The sequence below is a fragment of the Elephas maximus genome, chromosome 10, assembly GCF_024166365.1.
Source record: "Elephas maximus indicus isolate mEleMax1 chromosome 10, mEleMax1 primary haplotype, whole genome shotgun sequence".
NCBI lineage: Eukaryota > Metazoa > Chordata > Mammalia > Proboscidea > Elephantidae > Elephas > Elephas maximus.
The window spans coordinates 51,597,413-51,619,355 of record NC_064828.1 but is presented as its reverse complement, the minus strand read 5'-3'; the positions used below and the strand labels follow the sequence as shown (position 1 = coordinate 51,619,355).

At 34.0% G+C, this 21,943-nt stretch overlaps 1 protein-coding gene across 5 annotated transcripts in view; it reads right to left on the bottom strand.

Moving 5' to 3' along the window:
- Positions 1 to 21,943, bottom strand: part of MIA2 (MIA SH3 domain ER export factor 2) — a 116,910-nt gene that overhangs the window by 20,899 nt on the left and 74,068 nt on the right. For all 5 annotated transcript variants that reach the window (XM_049899458.1, XM_049899462.1, XM_049899461.1 and 2 more), the window contains 11 exons: positions 21,377 to 21,499; positions 19,020 to 19,131; positions 17,740 to 17,786; positions 16,755 to 16,845; positions 13,146 to 13,284; positions 8,991 to 9,092; positions 8,048 to 8,108; positions 7,166 to 7,201; positions 5,822 to 5,889; positions 4,337 to 4,419; positions 2,538 to 2,666 (listed from right to left, as the gene is read on the bottom strand). In XM_049899458.1, coding sequence (XP_049755415.1) covers positions 2,538 to 2,666; positions 4,337 to 4,419; positions 5,822 to 5,889; positions 7,166 to 7,201; positions 8,048 to 8,108; positions 8,991 to 9,092; positions 13,146 to 13,284; positions 16,755 to 16,845; positions 17,740 to 17,786; positions 19,020 to 19,131; positions 21,377 to 21,499 — 991 coding nt within the window. The remainder of the gene's footprint in view (positions 1 to 2,537; positions 2,667 to 4,336; positions 4,420 to 5,821; positions 5,890 to 7,165; positions 7,202 to 8,047; positions 8,109 to 8,990; positions 9,093 to 13,145; positions 13,285 to 16,754; positions 16,846 to 17,739; positions 17,787 to 19,019; positions 19,132 to 21,376; positions 21,500 to 21,943) is intronic.

Genomic DNA, 21,943 nt, shown 5'->3' with positions numbered 1-21,943 from the left:
ACCTTTTCTTAGTAACTTGTGCAAATCAGTATAAACATTCACTTTAAAATATATAGTAATCTTTTTTTTTTTTTTTTTAATTTTCCATATACTCTGTTTAGTAGAGTCAGGCGGTCAACTGACTTTTATGCCAGGAGGTCAACTACCACTTTTCTTATAGTTGTACATTCTATTAAATTTCCCAAATCCTTCCTTCTAGCTTGTTCATCCGCTACTAATCAGTTCATTAGAAACAAAAGGGTAAGAAAACAAAAAATTATATTAAGAAATGGGCAAAAGCTAGTAAGGCTGAGTTCATCCGGAGTGAAACACAGAGCTTTAAAAGAGACATTCAAAGGCTTTTCTCCGGACTGCTCACACTCAGAGGACCAAAGCTACAGGCAGACTGACTGCTAGGTGAAAATCACAAACCTGAAAACACTAAAGGTTAAATCAGACTAAAAGTTACACTCAATTTACTCTAAAAAATTTTTTCCTTAAATTTAATCTTATTCAAACATATGTGTTATTCAAACTTTAAAATTTAAAAAGATCATAAAAGGAAGGAAAAGAAAGAGCACTCTTCACACCCTTCTTTGGTGGATCATAGAAACTTTCAGTTCAAAGTAACTCTTTAACACCTGCTGATAACTTACCTTGAACTTCTGTAGCTTTAACAAATTGTGAAACACCCTTGCAAATAATCTAAACACATTGTATCTTAAAAGTAAGTAGGAAAGGAAAGTAATTTAAATAGGAGAGGAGAAATTAAAGGTAATTTTTCATTCTTATTCCAAATATTAAAATAACTACAAGCAATCCTTGACTCAGGTAACCCCACCTCCAGGGATTCGCATTTGCTGGTCTGCCAAGGACACCCTTATTTCTAGGGCGCTGTTTTTCAGACTGCTGGCTGTGCATTTGCACTGCACGAAATTCACTTAGTCTCCATCAGCGTTCTTTTTTTATGAAATGCAATAGAACTGAATAGAAAATATCAGAAAGCATCAAAAATAGTAACGGTAACTACTATTTCACATAACTGGTTTCGGTTATATTTATGTTGGTGTTTAAAATGACTCAATATAAAACATATTTCTTACTGTAGTTCAAGGGTAAAAATTTGTGGGGGAAAAAATGGATTTCAGGCACTTACAGCAGACATGGGAATTTTTAAAAATCAGTCTGCTTCCTAAGGTGCTCACTGCAATGCCCCCCTAGGGAGTCAAGTATCAATCTGTAACTCAGCCCCTTTCCCTAGGATATCTAGGTTCAAAGCCAACATGAGCAAAAGCTTTCTCTGAGGTGTCATCAGGTTGTGGGCGCCATCTGCAGAGGGACTGGGAAACAGGAAGGAACAGTTCTAAGTGGAACAAACTGAGAATGGGGAAAGAGGATATAAACAGGCAATGGGCAAGGAAAGACTATTCCATGACCAAAAAATAGGAAACTGATTTTCTTATATTCTTTGAAAACAGTTCCAAAGGAAGAGTTTCAAAAACATTTACAATAATGGCAGCTTCAATAGACTCCCTAAGAAACTATTTTGATGTGTAATATCCATTTGGATGTATGAGCTTTGGTATGCTGGGTTTAATCCGGGGACTTTATTTAGTCTCATTACTTTATGTGCTTAACTCAGATTCAATCTGTTAAAATCATAAAAAGGAGGGTGTGGACACTTCATTGGTGAAGAATGCTAACAGCTCTTATAAAACACAAACATGAGATTGAAAAACTAAGACTTGATTTTGATGATTTTAGAATAAGTAGGGCTCTCTTTTTTTTTTTTTTTTAGGGCTCTGTATTTTTGAATTTTGCCATTATTCAAGGTAAAACTTAAAGCAACTTGACAGAGTAAAGAATGATAAGAAATCAAAACAGGAAAACTATAGGGCACACAGGAATTTTCAAATGTAACCCTTTTTTAATACTAGGGTAAGTGTTGATGAGATGAATGCAGAAAGATCACCAGCTAATGCTTAGGCTTGCAGTAGCTACAGAAATTCTCAAAAACATGGCACGGGGCAATGAAACAGATAGCCTTGGGTCAGTTTCTCAAAGTATTAGCAAATTATTAAAGTTTCCTTAAAAGGTGCTTATCAAAACTGCCCACAAGAGCTCTTCTATATTCCTTAACTCTAAAAAAGATTCCTTCTGATTTTCTACAATAAAAAGATCATGATAATGAAGTAAAAGAGGATTTAAAATACATTATAATAGTGTTTTATAATAATATAATTTTATACCAGGTTATAGTCTTATTATGTTTTATACATTCTTTAAGTTTATATAGTATAATGTTTTTTTAAGTCAAAAATATGATTTGAAAAGATATACATCAAGCCCTTGATCTATTATAACACAATTTCAAAGAGAAAAATATATTAAAATTAGATGTCACAGAGCTCCTCTTCCAAAAATGTAACCAATAATAAGTGCAAGGAATGCCTGCATTTTCCAAAGGTTTATTTTACAGATCATTGTAAAAATAAATTAAGTTGAAAATATAAAGTAAGGAAGAAATCTAGAGTAATAAAGATGCTTAAACAATATACCTCTTCCTCCTCCCCCTGGAAGCAAAGGTGAAAGTCTGAGTGGACCCTCCAACAAAGTTGGAGGGGAGAGAAAAGCTCTCGTTTCAGATGAAGGCCGACCCAATGGTGAGGGACCATATGGGGAATGCTCTGGAATAATTAAAACAGCATATTTAAATTCATAGTTTTAGTTAGCTACACTGCAGAGTTAAAATCCCATTTCAACAATTACCAACAGGTCATCCTATTGCCAATTTAAATTTAACCCATGCCTTGATAACTATGTCTTGCATTTGCTAATATGGGCTAGAACTAAATACGGAACCCTGTGTTTTTAAAATTCGTCTACCAAATGAACACTTTAGTCAATAAAACAGATCCTTCTTGGTAATTAATACATTCAAATAACCATACAACATTAAGTTGAAGGATATGGTGATATTTTGGAGTTCTAAAAGATTTGGGGGAACGAGGTTTGTTTTGTTTTGCATTTAATGGCAGAATGCTCCCAGATAATTCCAGCTGAAAAGGGCTGTAACATGGAAGGGCTCAATTTAAATCAGGGCCAGATGGCTGCACTGGGCCATGAATTACTGAAGTTCAGATTCTGAAAAGGAGAAAAACGCACAGAATACTCTGAAGCATTATAAATTACTTTTGATTCATCACCAGTGAAAAGTTAGTTTATATATACTAATTCATTAAATAAGCCATTTTATCTCTAATTCATATAACCAAGAGCCCTATCACTTTACAAACTTCACCATTCCCAAATAATGGTTATGCTCCCAAAGATCAAAATATAACTCTCCCCCAAAACACATAAATACCACCAAAATTACACTTTTTATACATGTTAAATTTTGAGTGTAGCTTATATAATATTTAAATGCAGTTACCACAAAAGATCAAAGCATTATTACCCTCCCTGAGACTTGTGCATTGGGGTTCAGGCAAAAATTCCCTTCTATATAATATCCCTACACCAAATTTGGTTAAATTTGAAATTCATAGTAATTTGATACTTTCTAAATGTAGGAACATTAAAAAAAATGTAGAAACAGACTTTCATTTTGAAGAAATCTGACTCTCACAAAGTGATTTTTATCTTTTCAAAGGTTACGAAAATAGAACTCTATCTATACAAAAGACAGGTTTCTTTTCACTGGATCAGAAGCATAATTCCAATTCGACTGAAATTTTTTTGAAAAATCTCAACTCTTCGGACAATAACTCCAAAATTAAAGATGGTACTGAGTAATGAATGGACAGAAATATTAAATGTCTTTCACGGAATTGGTCCCTGCTTGGGGGTAATTAAAGTAATCAAACTCAAATTATTGTCTTCCCACCTTTTTAATTAATACTTTTAAACTGACTCTCTTAATTCTCATCTTTCCATTATAATTCAAGTAAACCCCAAAGTATAGTTAATAAGTAAACAGTCACAATGTTATTACATTTAAACACTCTTTTATTCATTCTTCCAACAAATAGTTACTGAGTACCAACTACATGCCAGGCACTCTGCTTTTCAAGGAGCTCAAGGGAGTAAATACACACCATCTTACAAACTCCCACTGAGAAAGGGAGACAGCAAATATTTCTACTATTGCTAGGGAAACAGACCTAGAGACTTAGGAGTTTGGGGGAGAGCTCAGACTAGAACCCTGGCTCAGATATCTAAAATATTTATAAATGAGAATGTTAATTTATACTAATATAAACTGTATATACTATATGCATATACAGACTTTTTTTTTTATATATACAGACATACAGGTATCTTAAAGGAAGGGTTTAAAAATAACGAAGACTACCTCTGCCAAATGTCGCATTTGGAACATCAAGTGCGTAAGGATCTTTCTCTAAAAGTTCACATTTAAACTCTGTTTCAGTTAATCTGCAAATAAAGAGCAAACATCTCTAAGTTACTCACTCAAGAGAACGCACCCACATTTCAAGAAAAATGCCACTACCAGGTACAAGTTACTCTTCACTATCACATTATCTGCAGAGAAGAAACAGACTCTCTAAAATTATTCTGACCAAAACATCTTTCTTTATCCCCTGCGGTTGTTTTGGGGTGGCAGGTCTCTTTTTGCCTACTGATACTGATGTTTTGTTGAGGGTTGGAATTGTTTTCTTTTTCAAAATTAGGTTGTAATGAGTACTGTATCACGGAACCCAAATATTAGAAATGAAGGGACCTCCAATCAACCAATTCAATCAAGACTCATTTTACAACTATGGAAACTGAAGGTAGGAGCTCAGATGATTTTTTCAAAATATAAGGACCAGGATTAACATGGGTTCTTGTTCTGAGTCATACATGCTTCGCACTGAAAAGTGACCCATGATTCCAATCACCATATAAAATTGGAAATCTGATTAACTCATCCTATTTTACTCTAATCTTTTTATCTTAGAAATGTGATATTTTAATAGAATCTTATTCCTAGTTCTTGTCCATCAGATCTGAAATAAAACATTTAATTATTTAGTTTTAATTTCTAAGAATAGGAAAAATAAGCAAGAAGACTAAAGCTAATATTCATTGATGTTAATAATACATTCTGGCAAGAAATTGTAATACTCTGGACTGTTACCATCCTCACAGAAAAACATTTATTCTTCACTTCTATTGTACATTGTACATGTTTTTCCTACCTTTCATTTCATTATTGAAAACCAAGGCTATCCAATTAAATAAAACCAGAGAATAAGACAGATAATAAATATTCTAAGAAATGCTGATACTCTAAAAATTACTGTGTCATAATTTCATCCATTATCCCTCCATACATTTAATCTCCCTCCACTTACACTGGCTTAAAAAATATTTTAAGTTATACTTTTTACAGAAGAATCTATGAACAGTTTCCTTCAAGTGGCATTTTAGTGCCATCCCTAAGTATTCTAAACAAACAGAAGGAAATAGTCACTCCTAGTATAAAGCTAATACCATATTTTTGCAAAAATAACAGGCACTTTCTACATTTGCTTGCCAACTGCACCCTCCCCCAATAAGGCAGTTTTGTTTAAGTGTCGCTATGCCTATTTTTTTTTTAACATGTTGCTGTAAAAAAAAAAAAATTAGCATAGCATGCCTATGAAAATACCTTGGGGGGGGTGGGCGCGGATGGCGAACAAACATAGAAGGCACACATTATTAGCATAAAAATATGGTAGATATTTCTCAGTTAGATATGCTGTATTCACTGCAAGCTTTCTTCTCCACAATAAAATTACTAAGAATAAAAGTATTAACTAGTTTTTTAAAGTGTTCCCGTTAAGATGCTTACTTTTGTCTGTTGTAAGCATTTTCTTTCCTTAAATCATTGAGGTTTCTTTCAGCAGTCCGAGCTGCCAACTTCAAGAAAATAAAATAGAAATCGCATTTATACAATGAAAGATAAACATACATAAATATCATAATGATGGCATAACAAATATCACTTAAGTATTTATTTCTGTAAACTCAATGTACAAAAATTTAAATTTAGGGAATTATTTTAAATGGGAATGGGTTTCATATAACCAGAAGACATGAGTCTAAGGAACAGTCAGGCTAGAGTTTAATCACGTACTTGACAATGAATGCTGTTATCTAGATGTGAAACCAAGGATTAGCATTCTTAAAAAAAAAAACCAGTGCCCTAAACTTCAAATATCCAAATAACATGACAAAAGCAATGCTAAGAGAACCCAAGCTTATGGTGACAGGAACAGGAGAATCAGGACCATTATGCATGGCAGCAATGGCTATGGAACATGATAACCATCTCTGGAGAGAAATCACTGTATCCTGTGAAATCATAAAGGTCTAAAATAGTTCCACAGCATGATGGTACAGGCCCTCTTTTTATAATATATATAATATAATCAAAGCATGTTGCATACCTATTAAGTGCACAGGACTATACAGATCATATTTCCATAAATCTTTTACATTTATAACCTTTTACATTTGTTTACTGATACTTTCATTTAATAAAAGGTTACTCTCATTATGTAGGTTGCAGAAAACACAGCTTAAATTTGTAATAAATAACAAGAACATGCACTATTCCCAAAGAGTTGTGTGGACAAAGGTTAAACTTTTAAGGGATACTGAATGTTTCCCAGTCATCCTATGGATTCTCAACATTAAAAGCAGCAGTGTGTGGAACATCAGACCTGCCAAATATTTGCAATCTACTAGGGCAAATATATATGTCATACAACTGTAGGTAAATTAGTTCATAACCATAACTTTTTATAAGTAAAAGGAACTATACAATCAAATTTGTGTTTACTGTTTTTTGGGGTATTGTGAACTACACATAAGAAATGACTCTAACTGGCCGAAGAATGTTATGTGCCCTAAAACAATGAATCTATAAATATGACATCAGCTTCCCCACAAAGAGTATAAACTCAAAAGCAATGTGCAAAAAGCACAGGAAAAAAAAAAATGAAATTTTATGAATAACTGTGTTATAAGAAAGTACAGTTCATAAGAAACGTAATTCACTGCTTGTGAAATTAAAAGAAGTGGATTTTTTAAAATGCTACCTTTATTTTCACCTAATTTAAACTAGCAATTTACTTTCTGAAAGGAAAAAAGCATAATTTGATAAAAGAGCCTAAGAAAATTTAAAACTTACCCAATTATCATGTGCTTTTTTCTCATGAGAAGTAATCTGAAAAAGAAAGTCATTAAAATACTACTGAAAACTATTTTTCTTAAGTCACATCCACCACTATAATTAGTGTATAACTCAGAAACTCAGAAACATTCCAAGCAGCTCTGAAAACTTCAGTAAGCAACATTTTAAAAGCAAAATTTCCTGTACACAAATTACCCTATTATACTTTTTAAACAAAAACTAAATGTAAAGACAATTAAAAAAATTTTTTTAAATAAATTTTCACTTCATGCAATAATCAACTTGTTGTTGGTGTTATGTGCAGTTGAGTCAATTCCGACTCACAGTAGCCCTACAGCACAGAGTAGAACTGCCTGATAGGGTTTCTGAGGAGCCGACGGTGGATTCGAACTGCCAGCCTTTTGGTTAGCAGTCTGAGCTCTTTAACCACTTCACCACCAGGGATCCAACAATCAACTACAACCTGAAAAAAAAAAAAAAAAAACCCCGCTGCCATCGAGTCAACTCTGACTCATAGCAACTCTACAGGACAGAGTAGAACTGCCCCCCATAGGGTTTCCAAGGAGTGGCTGGTGGATTCAAACTGCCAACCTTCTGGTTAACAGCCAAATGCTGAACCACCAATTAAGATAACTAGTCCAACCTGACTGAATATGAGACACCCAATGTTGACATATGTTTATGTATGTGATGTTTCCAAAGCAACAGGAGACATGGCAACTTTGAACGAGGTCTCTTAGCCCAGAATCTTTGGCTCCCTGGAAATATCCTACAGCCGCATGCAACACCTCAAAAGAGGTACAACTAGCCAAGTACCTATACATTGCTGCATCAGAATTGTTTTACGTCACACACACACGCATACACACACACACTTACCTGCCCTTGATAAGAAAGGATGGTTCTCTCCAATTCTTCTTCAAGATCTTTGGTTCGCTTTCTGTAAGAAAAAAAATAATTATTCTACTATTAACGTATACTAAGAAATGATACAACACACTGTCTTTCCTAAGAATATTAATTAGAACACCCAGAGTGCTCTGTTCCATGTGAAAAATAACTTTAAAAACCTCCATATATTAAGTAATAAACACCTTTAAGAGGTTCTGAAGAATATATTTTTCTCCTAAGCTTTAAGAGTGCTACTACATGGCTTTAGCTAATCCAAAGGTAATGTAGGATTTATATGGTATGTTGGTTTTTTATTTTTAATAAGCATGATGTTGGAAGATTTATTCAGATATCTATAAATTTTTCTTCTTCTGGACAAAATCCAAGCTTATTCTTCCTAAGGTGAAATTACATAACACAACTATCTGGACTACTGCTGAATCCTTTTCCTTTTCTTCTCTAGATTTCCCATTACTTCCTTGCATTCAGTGAGGATAGAGCCAAGGTAAAAAAAACTAGACTTAATAATCTTGTAAACATTTCTTTACAATGTTAATTCTGGCTCACTCTTATTTTTGTGTCATATTTCTTGAATTCACTGATATGGTAGACATTCCTTCCCATTTGAACCAAAGAGGAAAGACCCTGCAATTAATGGCTATTCATAATTTTCTTGACATTAACAAAAAACAGGAGTGCTCATATTCAAAATCATCTAATGTAAGATATTTAAAATCATACACACTAAAAGTAAAACATTTTTTCCTTTTTATATTTTCTGTACAACTGCATAACAGCAATATGTCTGAATGAAAAATAATGAAATAAAAATGTTTTTATTTACTTTTTTGGATGCTTTATAATTTTTTCTAGTATAGTGCTTTTGAATATCTTCCCCGATCCTCAAAAAAGGCGGAAATGTATTTAGTACCTATAGATCTCCAGTTCTTCAGCCGCATGACTGAGCTTTTCATCTGCTTTGGCAAGTTTCTCCTCTTTGTCTAACCGGTAATTTTCTTCTACTGTTAATTTCCTTAAAACAAAGAGTGTTTTATTTCTTTTAATACATGTCATAAAATCATCAGTTATATCTTTTAAATTACACCACAACTGGTGCTCCCCATAAAGCAATTTGTATAAACATAAATCCTGTTGCCGTCCAGTCGATTCCAACTCATGGCAACCCCACAGGACACAGGAGAACTGCCTCATAGTTTACAAGGAGCGCCTAGTGGATTTGAACTGCTGACCTTTTGGTTAGCAGCTGCAGCACTTAACTGGTATGCCACCAGCGTTCCCGCAATTTGTATAGTGCCACTAAAAACATCACATGCAAGAAAAAAAAAAAGTACCTGTATAAATATTCTTGGTGTGGAATTTAAGATGATAAGGCAGCTCATCTGGTCTAATACTACTAATATAGTAATTTAAAGAGTTTTCTAGTAAGTTATCACAAAAATAAGATGACCAAATGTAAATATTAATAAAACTATCACACTATTAAATTATTACAACTATCATTTATCAAGCCTCCTTGTATAAAGAAGCATTACATTTATTAGACAAGAAGTCACCAACTAATGGACTGTGTTTTCATCATTTTTAAACTAGCTGTTAAAAATAGTAATGAGGCTTCCAGGCCAGTTCATAAAAAAGAAGCCAAGGTAAACAGAAGCAGTAGTAGTCCTTCTTTCTACTTCTAGTACTTTTAATAATAGCAATAGCTAAGTTACCGAGCCATTAATATGTATCAGGACTGTTCTCAGCCCTTTACATGTATTATCTTATTTAATTATTACAAGAGCCCTACAGGAGAGTTCTATCAACGTTCCCATTTTACAAAGAGGAAAATGAAGCACGGAGAGACTAAGGCTAGGTAACTGGACCAAGGCAAACAGCTGCCAATACTGACTCTATTATACTACATTGTCTATGTTCTTTTTCATATAGTGATCAATAATAACACTAGTCACTCAAAAAAATTGTTGAATGTAAGAAAAACACATTTGGAGTCCTAACTATAGACACCTCCTCTCCTTCATCAACTTTGAGCAGGAACATAACAAACTACTGAAGAAATCCTATAGGGCAGCAGCACATGTTTTATACTCTACAAATTTCATTAACTCTTGCTTGGAAGGAATTCTCCCAGGTCAATCACTTCACAGGTGTTACAAGAAAATAAGTTACCTCCTCAGAAAAGGTATGAAAGTATGATGGACTTGGGGATGGAAAGGAGGTATGTTTTTACAGGCTGTGGATTAAAGATAAGAAATTCTTTGATACCCCTGCAAACCACCTTGAATATGGGTGGGCTCTATCAGTAATGACAGAAATGACACTGTGAAAGGAAACCCAATGATCTGAATAAAAATCACACCTTACCTCACATCAAGCTTCTATGTCCTACCATTTTACTACTCTCTAATATTAAATTTGGAAAAATGCTACTGATGCAATATATCAGTCATGAAAAACATCAATGAACCTAAATCATACTGGATGCAGGCAAGGCTTTTAATTAATTTTTATTTTACTGGTGCTATCAACTCTCTGAGGAGCTCTGATAGTGCAGTGGTTAAGTGCTCGGCTGCTAACTGAAAGGTCTATGGTTTGAACCCACCAGTCACTCCATGGAAGACAAGTGTGGCAGTCTATTTCCATAAAGATTACAGCCTTGGAAAACCTATGGGGCAGTTCTACTCTGTCCTATAGGGTCACTCTGAGTCAGAATTGACTCAACAGCGCTGGGTTTATCAACCCTATTTTCTAACCTGAAGAACAACCAGTGACATAATTCGTTGAATCTGTGTAGTGAATGGTTTAATTTAAATGTTAGAATGGAATATACGATAATATGAGATTTTAAAACATTACAAACTAATGAGTAAAATCGCAACATGAAAAACACACACTGGCCTCCTGTCCTTGCTTTGAGTATCTTCAGAGAACGCCTCTTTTCTTTGAAATTTTTAGCATTACTCATTAAAATTCTACATTTACTTTTACTTTTTTTGGGTCAAAAAAATATACTCAAAAGCATTTATTTCACCTCAATAATCCCTTTTATGTCCAAAATTTACTGGACAATATCTTTCAGTCTAACCTAAAAATAAGTACCCATTCCTAGATTTATTGACTGAAACACTGAGGCTAAATTTAGTCATGTTTGTTTCCCTGTCATATCTTGATCAGTCCCAAATGACCCAAAGATACAAGACGAACAGAAAGTTTTTAAATTTTGAATTGAATCCAAAGCATGGTTTAGGTATAGGGCTTGGCCAGTGAATGAGCCTAACCAATAACCTAGCATCCTGATCTCGACGGAGTGCTAATGTCCTCTACCAGTTTCCAAATTTATAACATTTTCTATACTTTTGAAAGGGACCTAAAACTTTGGTTACATTTCATTTACCTTCATAATAAAAAAATATGTGCTATCGTGGTATTTAAAAATATGGGGTCCCTGACAAATATTGTATGAGACCACTATAGTAAGAACTTGAGAAATAGTTCAAACTGAGAAGAAAATATTCACTGATGGTTACAAAAGTGGAGAGGGAGGGAGGGAGGGGGTATTCACTAATTAGATAGCAGATAAGAACTATTTTAGGTGAAGGAAAAGACAACATGCAATACAGGAGAGGTCAGCACAACTGGACTAAACCAAAAGCAAAGCAGTTTCCTGAATAAACTGAACACTTCAAAGGCCAGCGTAGCAGGGGTAGGGATTTAGGGAACATGGTTTCAGGGGACATCTAGGTCAATTGGCATAATCAAATCTATTAAGAAAACATTCTACATCCCACTTTGGAGAGTGGTGTCTGGGGTCTGAAATGCTAGCAAGCGGCCATCTAATATACATCAGTTGGTCTCAACCCACCTGGAGCAAAGGAGAATGAAGATCACCAAAGACACAAGGTAATTTTAAGCCCAAGAGACAGAAAGGGCCACATAGATCAGAGACTACAGCAGCCTGAGACCAGAAGAACTATAGCGCACTGGATGACTATGACACCAATCATCAAAGGATTAAGAGCTATGAATTAAAATAAGGCAAGATAAGGGGATAGGGAATGGCAGGTATTATATTAGTTAGGGTACTCATAGAAGGATTCTTTGAGGCAACATTTGAACCTAGACCCAAATGAAATGGGGGACTGAACCATACAAATACATAGGGGAACATCACTCCAGACATTAGGAGCAAATGCAGAGGACCTGAGGTACAGATGTGCTTGGCATGCTAAAGGTGACCAAGAAGGCTAGTGTGGATAGCAGACACTAAGGGAAAAAGAAACTGAACAAGATTAAAGTAGTAGCCAGGCAGTCAATCTTGTAGGATCTTCTAAGCCATGATAAAAACTCTGGATTAAATTGAGTGTGATATGAAAGCACTTGGGGGTTCTGAATATGATTTATGTTTTAGAGAAAGACTATTCTGTGTATTGCATAGAAAACACAGTGCAGGAATTTATGAGTGAAAGGAGGAAGACCACTCAAGAGGTAAATGCACTAAGCCAGGCACTAACTGATGATGGCTTGAATCAGAATAGTAGTATGTGAAGTGGTGAAAAGTAGTTAGATTCAGGATATGGAAAAGCTGACAGGATTTGATGACAGTATAAATATAAGATGTAAGAGAAAGAGAGAAGTTGAGGATGGCTCAAGCAGCTATGCTGAGCAACTAGACAACTGACACTGCCTTTTAGTGAAACAAGAGACACTAGGGCATGAGCAACTTGCATGAGGGGTCAGTTTTAGATACATTAGAGATGAAATTAATGGGTACCAGACTACCTGACTTAACCTGCCAGTATTAGGAAGTTTAAAGCAATAACCTGCTGACTATCTATTAAAAGTTAAAGAGGATTTTGTGAACGTCATTTACAATATTCTATGAATAAAAAGTCTCAAGATGAAACAATTTTCTTAACTGTTTCATCAGTTCTCAAAATGAACTGATGAAATATAACCTAATCATATACTGAGAACTTGCAACAATCACATAAGCTAAAAATGCAACATACAATCTTAGGCTATTTTGCTTGCCATTCAATGAGGTTCTCAACACAATTGTTATTACCTGTGAAGTTTCATTTCATTTTCTTGATACAGTTCTGTCATTACTTTCAGTTTCTGCTGAAGCTTTTGATTCTCATTTTCAAGCTGTGTATATTCTGACTGCAAAGATGACTGCTCAGTTTGGAGATCTTTAATACGCTCTACAGAAAAAGTTATGAAGTCACTATCAGTGGAGTAAATATGTTGAGTTACATACTAACATTTCAGAAAAATAAAAATTACTAATAACAAATTATTAATAAGGATATACGTTCCTCTTTGCAACAACCATAAAAAATCTATACGGTATTTTGTTCACCTAAATGCTTTATAGTACTTTAATTAAAGAGCTTTGTTTAGAATTTTTTTTTAATATTATTTATAGGTTTCTCAAAACCTTCAAAATTTTAATTCTAGCACCTGTTTTTCAGTATGGAAGTCAAAAGCCACTAAGTTCCCTAAGAAAGTTTTGGAGATGAGAGCTTTGAAGCCAGTTCTTTTAGTTCAGCATTCCGTATGAAACTACTTCTACATGATGAACAACGCCTCTTTTTGTCCAGTAAAAACTTTACCTGTTACAATCTAACTTTTACCCAGGCCTCCCTTCTAGGTCAAAATTTTGATAAGTGTCATAAGTCAGTCAACCCAGAAGTCTAGATCATCTGGTAACAAATGCTCAAAGTCCTCAGAGCTTAAACCAGATCAAGCCTACAGGAAAAAAAAGTCAACTGTAGCTTTGTTTCAACCATTAAACCAGCTAAAAGAACCACTCATTAAACAAAAATTAACTAATCTAAATAATTATGAGAAACCCTGGTGATGTACAGGTTAAGTGCTATGGCTGCTAACCAAAGGGTCAGCTGTTTGAATCCACCAGGCGCTCCTTGGAAACTCTATGGGGCAGTTCTACTTAGTCCTATAGGGTCGCTATGAGTCGGAATCGACTCGACGGCACTGGGTTTTTTGTTTTTTTTGGTTTTAAATAATTATGAGTGCTTCCTAATTAGTGCATCAATTGTTTTTAAAACCTCATCCCTCTTGCAACATAATAACCTCAAATCTGAGCTCCTCTAAGATTCAGGCACCGGCTCTCCAAACACGAGTATGAATCATCACCATAAACCTTTTTTTTTTTATCGTACTTTAGATGAAGGTTTATAGAACAAATTAGCTTCTCATTAAACAGTTAGTACACATATTGTTTTGTGGCATCAGTTACCAAACCCACGACATGTCAACACTCTGTTCTCAACCTTGGGTTCCCAAACACCAGCTTTCCTTCCCCCTCCTGCTTTCTTTTCTAGTCTTTGCCCCAGGGTTGGTGTGCCCCTTTAGTCCTGTTTTGTTTTATGGGCCTCTCTAATCTTTGGCTGACAAATGAACCTCTGGAGTGACTTCATTATTGAGCTAAACGGGTGTCCTGGGGCCATACTTTCGGGGTTTCTCCACTGTCTGTTAGGCCGGTTAAGTCTGTCCTGTTTTTGTGAGTTAGAATTTTGTCCTACATTTTTCTCCAGCTCTATACCACCATAAATCTTAACAGAAGACAAAACTCACTCTTCCCAGAGAGGGCATTTTCTAAATCATACTAATAAGCATCCACATTTTAGTAATTATATAGTATAAAAAAAAAAAAATTTTTTTAGTATAGTATTATATACTATACTAAATAATTTAGTATAGTATATAATTATTCTAAAACACCTATTAAAAGTACACATCAAAAGGATAGTTAACATGGTAATATTACATTATTAAATGCACAGGAAAATGTGAATATCTGTCTTGCCACAGAAATGTTTAAATCTGTATCAGGCTCTAAACCAGTGCCAAGAACAGTCACTAAACAAACTTTTTATCTCTGTTCAAATAGGATCTTACATACTTAAAAAAAAAAAAAAAAAAAACTATAAACCAACACTTAAACCTTCGTTATATTTTTATACTACTGTAACTATTCTGTTTCAAATCTTCGGTCTCTCAAGAGAGCACTGCAAATGATTATCAAAAAGGCAAGGGGCACAGGAGAAACAGTTTAGAAGGAAATCTCCAAATTATAATAGAAAATCAACTTAAATAATTTACCTTTTATGATTCATTAAAAAAAAGAAAGTTAAATTTGCAAGAAGGGTACAGTCAGACATAGGGTCTCTAAACGCTGGTTTTAAAAAAAGAAAGATTTGCCAAGAACGGTATTAAGGGGTGGGGTAACTAACTGTTATGCAAACGCTTTACTACTTTGGCACTTACACAGTCCCTCGCTGACACTGTTAATATACTACAATACGGCTTCCTTAAAGCAAGGTTCATATCTTCCCTTCTGTAAGTCTTGCATGGCTTTTAGCACTATGCTTTATGTACAGTAAATCTTTGTTTAAAAAGTTAATACTAATGTTTTTCAAAATCCAAAAATAATCCAAGTATCAACATCATGTGAATAGGGCTGTATTAATTTTTTTTATAATGTGCATTTTCAGTGGTTCAAAGCTTTTAAAAAAATGGTTTTATTATAAATACGGTTCACTTATTATAGAAATTTTAAAAAATATAGATAAGCAAAAAAAAAAAAATTTGTCCATAATCCCATATTCAGGATAATCATTGTTGACACTTGAGTATGTCTTGCCAATGTTCTTTTTTTTGCAAATGTATGGTGGATTTTTTTTTTTTTTTAACAAAGAAAGGATGCTATTTATACCAATTTAGAAAAAATTTCAAACACAACTGACAAAATCTGTTTATTTTAAGAATATAAAACACTATCAGTAAAATAAATAGGACTGTTTCAGTGAAAAAAATACTTCAGCTCTATAGGTCTAACATTACTCCTATATATACATTAAAGGAGCAAAGTAAACTGAAACAAGATCTTGTAAAATAGAGATCAATTTTGCAATTAATAAATACTAAAAAAAAACCTTTTAACAGATACTACTGATATAAAAAACTTGGTTTTGTAAAATAAGTTAGAGATTGCTACTGTTAAGTATCTAAAACCATACCAAGCATATTACACTGTAACTCAAAGTTATGGTTTAACATGTTTTTAAAAATAAATTTCATTATTTTAACTTCATATAAATATGGAGGATACTGAAGGTTTTACCAGTAACAACAATAACAAAAAAACTAGGATATATATTTTTTAAATTTTATTGTGCTGCAGGTCAAAGTTTACAGCTCGTTAGTTTCTCATTCAAAAATTTATATACATATTGTGTTGTGACACTGGCTGCAAACCCCACAATGTGACAGCACTCTCCCCCTTTCCACCCCTGGTTCCCTGGGGCCATTAGTCCAGTTCCTGTCCCTTCCTGACTTCTCATCTTTCTCCTGGGCAGGAGATGCCTATTTGGTCTCATATATATGACTGAACTAAGAAGCACGTTCCTCACATGTGTATGGTTTGTTTTACAGGCCTCTCTAATCTTTGTCTGAAAAGTGGGCTTTGGGAGGAGTTTCAGCTCTGAATTAGCAGTGTCCTGGGGCCAAGGGCACATTTTTACAAATTGTCAACAAAAGTTAATAAAAAAACCAAACTGAATATTCCCAAATTGATTCAATTAATGGTATCATTCTCTGTAAGGAGGTATATTTATTTAGAAAAACCAAAAGTATGTAAATTACCTACCTGTAAGCTCTTCCTTTGTTTTATCTGCTTCAGATAATTGAATGTAAATTTGGTTTCTTTCACCTTCTAGGGTTTTTAAGGAAGCATTTAACTTTAAAAACAGAAGGAAAAAAGCAATATTAATCAGTTATATAACATCTCCAACCTTTTGAAGCACTTTGATGATATTATCACCTAGCCTAGAAATCAACAAAGCCGCTTCCTTCCTGGAAAGCTACCAAAGTCAACAATAGTTGCAAACCTCAGAACAGGGACAGAGAGGAGCAGTGAAAGACGCTTAAAGAGTGGTTGTTTTCATTCTATTTAATGTCAAAAAATAGGTTTTGATTAAAGCAGTTTTCAAATAACATTTACCAAGACTTCACAGAGATCAGCAAAGATCAGTAGAGACCACTACGAGGATGGAAAGAAGGGATGAACCAGAAGAAAATGAACCCAGTATTTGCTTCTCAAAATAGGATATGGGACAGTAAAAAACCCATTGCTGTCAAGTCGATTCTGACTCATAGAGACCCTATAGGACAGAGTAACCGGCCGCATAGGGCACCCAAGGAGTGCCTGGTGCATTTGAACTGCCTTTTCGGTTAGCAGCCTTTTGGTTAGCAGCCCTATCTCTTAACCATCACGCCACCAGGGTTTCCAATGGGACAGTAGGGATAGGGAAATAGACCAAGAAAGGAGAATGTACAAAAAAGAAGTATGGAAGAAAACACAGTAAACATTTTTAATATATTCCTAATCTAAAAAAATGCAGAACTTGGAAATTTTATTATGATAAATGTTAAAAATTAACCCTATGAATTTCTATTAATTTTTATTAATATAAAAAATAAAACAGCAATTGACAAAGAATATTCTAATCACTTCTTAAGCACACTCCTGGAAACTAAAACGGACTTTAAAGACAGATACTAAGGACATATAAATTTAATCCCTGCTCTAATTCTTTTTTCATATTCTTTACATTTAGGTAGTAATGCCAAACCTTAGCAGCGTAGATCAGTTTCTTCAAAGCTCCTCCTGGCTGATCACCTACAGTGAATAACAAAAACACAACTATGAATTAGGAAAACGGTTTAACACCATGACAGTCATTCAAATGATTTTATTAGTTCACTCAACTAGAACCTTATAATCTTCTTCCTGATACAATGAAGAATTTGGTGTAAGAATGGACTTGGCCCTGCTCCCAGGAAGATAAACAATAAAAGCACTGAAGTACCATAATATCATTTAACACAAGTTCTTCAGCACCAACTTCAAAAACAGAGTTATAACAAGGATTCGGCATTCATCTAAATACAATCCACAGTCCTAATTATTATTGGATTTCTACAGCACCCAAAAGATGAGTGGAATTATATCCCAAATTAAAATAACATTAAACAAGCACAGCTTTCCTCCATTAGGAAAAGAATTATTTCTTACAAGATAAAGTAGAAGTGAAAAATTACACACAGAACTGAAAGTATTTAGTTTGAGAATGTAATTTTCTTCTAATGTACTAATGCTATCGTGAAGGACAAAAAAAAAAATCACAGCTTTTGTTCCTTGAATTTGTTAACTACACAGGAAATGGGGGCAGATAAGAGAGGAAGGACATAAAAGTTAGAGGAACTACCTACCAGGGGACAAAACTGGGTAAAGGATATATGGGAGCTCTCTGTACTATTTTGCAACCTTCTGTTAACCTATAATTATTTCAAAATTAAAATTAAAAAAGTCAAAGGAATTAGTCTGAGAATACAGTGAGTACTGCAGCGAACCTAAGTTTTGCCAACTCCAGACTACAACCAGGAATGGCAATAATAATTTGGGATTGTCAAGATTAAAGTACCATAATCATCTGACTAAAGCAAAAAAAAAAAAAAAGTATCCTGAGGCATTCACTTATATAACACTCATTTTTCAAAGTACTCATCCATCCATTTGATTAGCTTGCAGTACAGGGGAAAACAGGCATTGAAATCATTACGATACAACGCGAAAACTGCTATAATGAAGATAAGTATAATATGTAAGAACAGAGGGAAGGAGGCTGTTAAGTCTGTCAGAGAAGCTGGAGAAAGATTCACTGAAAAAGTGGTGCCCCAGCTGAAGCTAAGTTTTAAGGAGCAGTGAGAGACAGGCAGTGTGTTACAGACAGAGGGACAGAATGTGCCAAAGCACAAGTATATAAAGAACATGTTGCACATGGGGAACTAAAAAGAAATGGAAAAGCTTGTAACCAGTTTTAGCAAAAGAGGAGAAGTCATGACTTAATACCTAAATGGGCACCATTTTCTGATTCACTCTTCATTTCCAATTCCAAGTTATCATTATCCATCACGTCTTCTCCAAGCACAGCAGCCCAATCTTTCAAGCGTTCAGTCAGGGACTTGACATTTAGCAAAGGGGGGAAAAAAATCAAAAGAGAGGGTAACGCCTTATACTAACTGCTTTACGACTTCTGAATGTACAGCTACAGTTTAAAAATCAATCTGCACAGGTGAGTATATGAGCTCTTATTCTCCACCTGTTAAGATATGTAATCTTAAAAACTATAACATGTATTGAGTATTATAACTCAGATACTTAAAATCAAATCTACTTTCCCAGTAATTTAAGGAATAGATGGAATACTTCACAAAAAACTATAAAAACTATTGTCTCTTAAATACTAAAGTAACTTAACAACCTTTTGCGGAGACCACGGCAGTTAAATTATGAAACTTTGAGGCTGTTTTACATATTTGCATAGTTTTTTTGTTAGTATGAAATGTGTAAGCTTTGAACAGTTTACTTCAATATGTTAACGATGTACTCAAAATATTTACTGAATGGCAGCATATTTTAATGTCCTAAGTGCCATTTTCCTCAAAGCATTCTTTGCATCTGCCAGTGCAATTGTCAAAACTTTGCTTTCAAATGGTCATATATCTTATTAAGTACTTAATTTTAAAGTATTACGTTGGCACCATTTAGTATATAAAAATGTGTAACTGACAATTCACTTTTACTATTATTTATTTTTAAATTAAAGTGTAAGAATGCTTTCTGATTCAAGAAATTTGAGTTATTAAACCGTTTCCTTATCATCTTTTTTGATGTAGCATAAAAATTGTCCTGAGTTTGAGTTATAACTGCCAATAGATGACCCGACACGAATTCACGTCCCAGTTGCCAGTCTTCTGCTCAAAGTTAAAAACGAATTATAAATGTTCAGTTTATGCATCTAATCTGATAATTAAAATGTTTCTGCTTATCTTTAACAGAGATGCAATTCATTATGATAAAGTATTAATGAACTTTGTTTTATAACAAAAAACCTAGTTATTATTAAATCAAATACAGTACTTGATAACTGCCCATTCGTGCTTAATGTATCACATGACTGTAAATAAAACATTTTCTTTTGTGACCTTTTTTCATATGCCACAAACAAGAGTGGCCATTAACATGAGTCAATTTTATGTGAAGTTAAGCCAATTTGCAAGTGAGACACATGATATACGAAAGGACCACAGATTTGATTTATTCCAGTACACAATTAGCTGAGGAGCGCAACAGAGATAAAGAAAAAGACACTACGGAAGAGAAGCTGAATCTGAATTAGAGGTTTTCCAACAGTGCTTTTTGAATTTTCTCGAATAAAGGTTTTGTAGCTATTCAAATGACTGTGTGGTGTGTTTCTGTGTAAGCACCCAAAGAATAACCCACCCTGCTTTACAATTTACACCCTTTGATCTCCTCCCTCTTGAGAGTTCCAGGCACAAACAACATGGCCTATGGCTTTGAGGAGACCTCAAGGTTGACATCTCATTTTTATTCTATTTAGGAAGACTCCTGAACTCTTTAGAAGAGTAAGTTTAGGAAGAAAAAAAATATGGAAAATTCTGAAAAATATTCCTAAAGCTGGAATCTTGAAAACATTCTGAATAGTTGCAACTAGTATAAATGTACAGCTTTCAAGATGACAACATCCACTTCACTGTGTAGATTTAAAATACTAGTTTCACATCTTATTACTTGATACTTACACCTGTGTATCTGTTTGCAGCTAAAAGCATAAGACTTTAAAGAGTAGATAGAAAAAGAGGTGGTGAGGGAGACAGGGAGTAGGAAAAGCCCACAAGTCCTAAGATTAATATCAGTTATCTTATTTATACGATTAGAATTAATTAAATTTATTAAAAAAAAATCATCTCTGTGAAAGTATACATACCAGCTAATCTAGGTATTAAAGATATACAATTAGTACATATAACTTTATCTATCTGTCCAATTTCTCAAATGCTATCCAACCTCATCTCACAAGTGGAAACAGATGGCAGCCTAAAGAGAAAATGTAAAATCCAGTATTATTTTTCTTTCTTTCTTTATTAAAGACCTAGGCTAAAATACAGAGGAGAAGAAAAAAGGACACAGAACGTTGATACACACTACAAGTCTTCAAGAAGCACATGGCGGGCAGGAGGACAATACTTCCCTTGAAGTAATGAGAACATATGCCAAAAATAGTACGCATTCTCAAAATTGGCCAAATAAATTATGAAAATCCAAGCTGCTAAATACTAAAATTATCAAAATTACAGAATTAGTATAATATTCTCTCAGTCACTAAAACCAGTAGAGCCAACTACCTTGATCTGATTTTCTTTATCACTCAGAACTTGTTCTGCTTGTACTCTGGAGTCCTCAAATGTTATTTTCTGTTTATTAAGTTCACTCAATTGTTCTTTCCATTCTTCAGCTTCCTGTACAAGCTAAAATTAAAAAAAAAAAAAAAAGCAACTCTTACATTTATGAATCCAACTTATTTATTTAGGTGTATCAGTAAGAGATATTTTATAACATACTATGATGTTGATTTGATGGCATCTAACAACAACAACAAATGCTGTTGATTAAAAACAAAAAAGGTTTGTGTTTTCAAAGAACTTTCAAAACAGTAGCAATGTAAAATAACAGATATTGATACATTCTTCAACTGATTTTCACGATAAATTTATATCAGATAAAAGGTTTTCTGAGACGTACGTACCTATTAGATTTCTTACCATTCCATAAAACATGTCATACCTTATTTCTATTAAAATTTCTTTTTTTAAAGAATCATTGTACTGTTTGGCAGTTACAATAACTAATTTTCAGAAATACCAATAATCTAGAACAGATTAGATTGTGCATAACCAATCTTCTAGTGTATA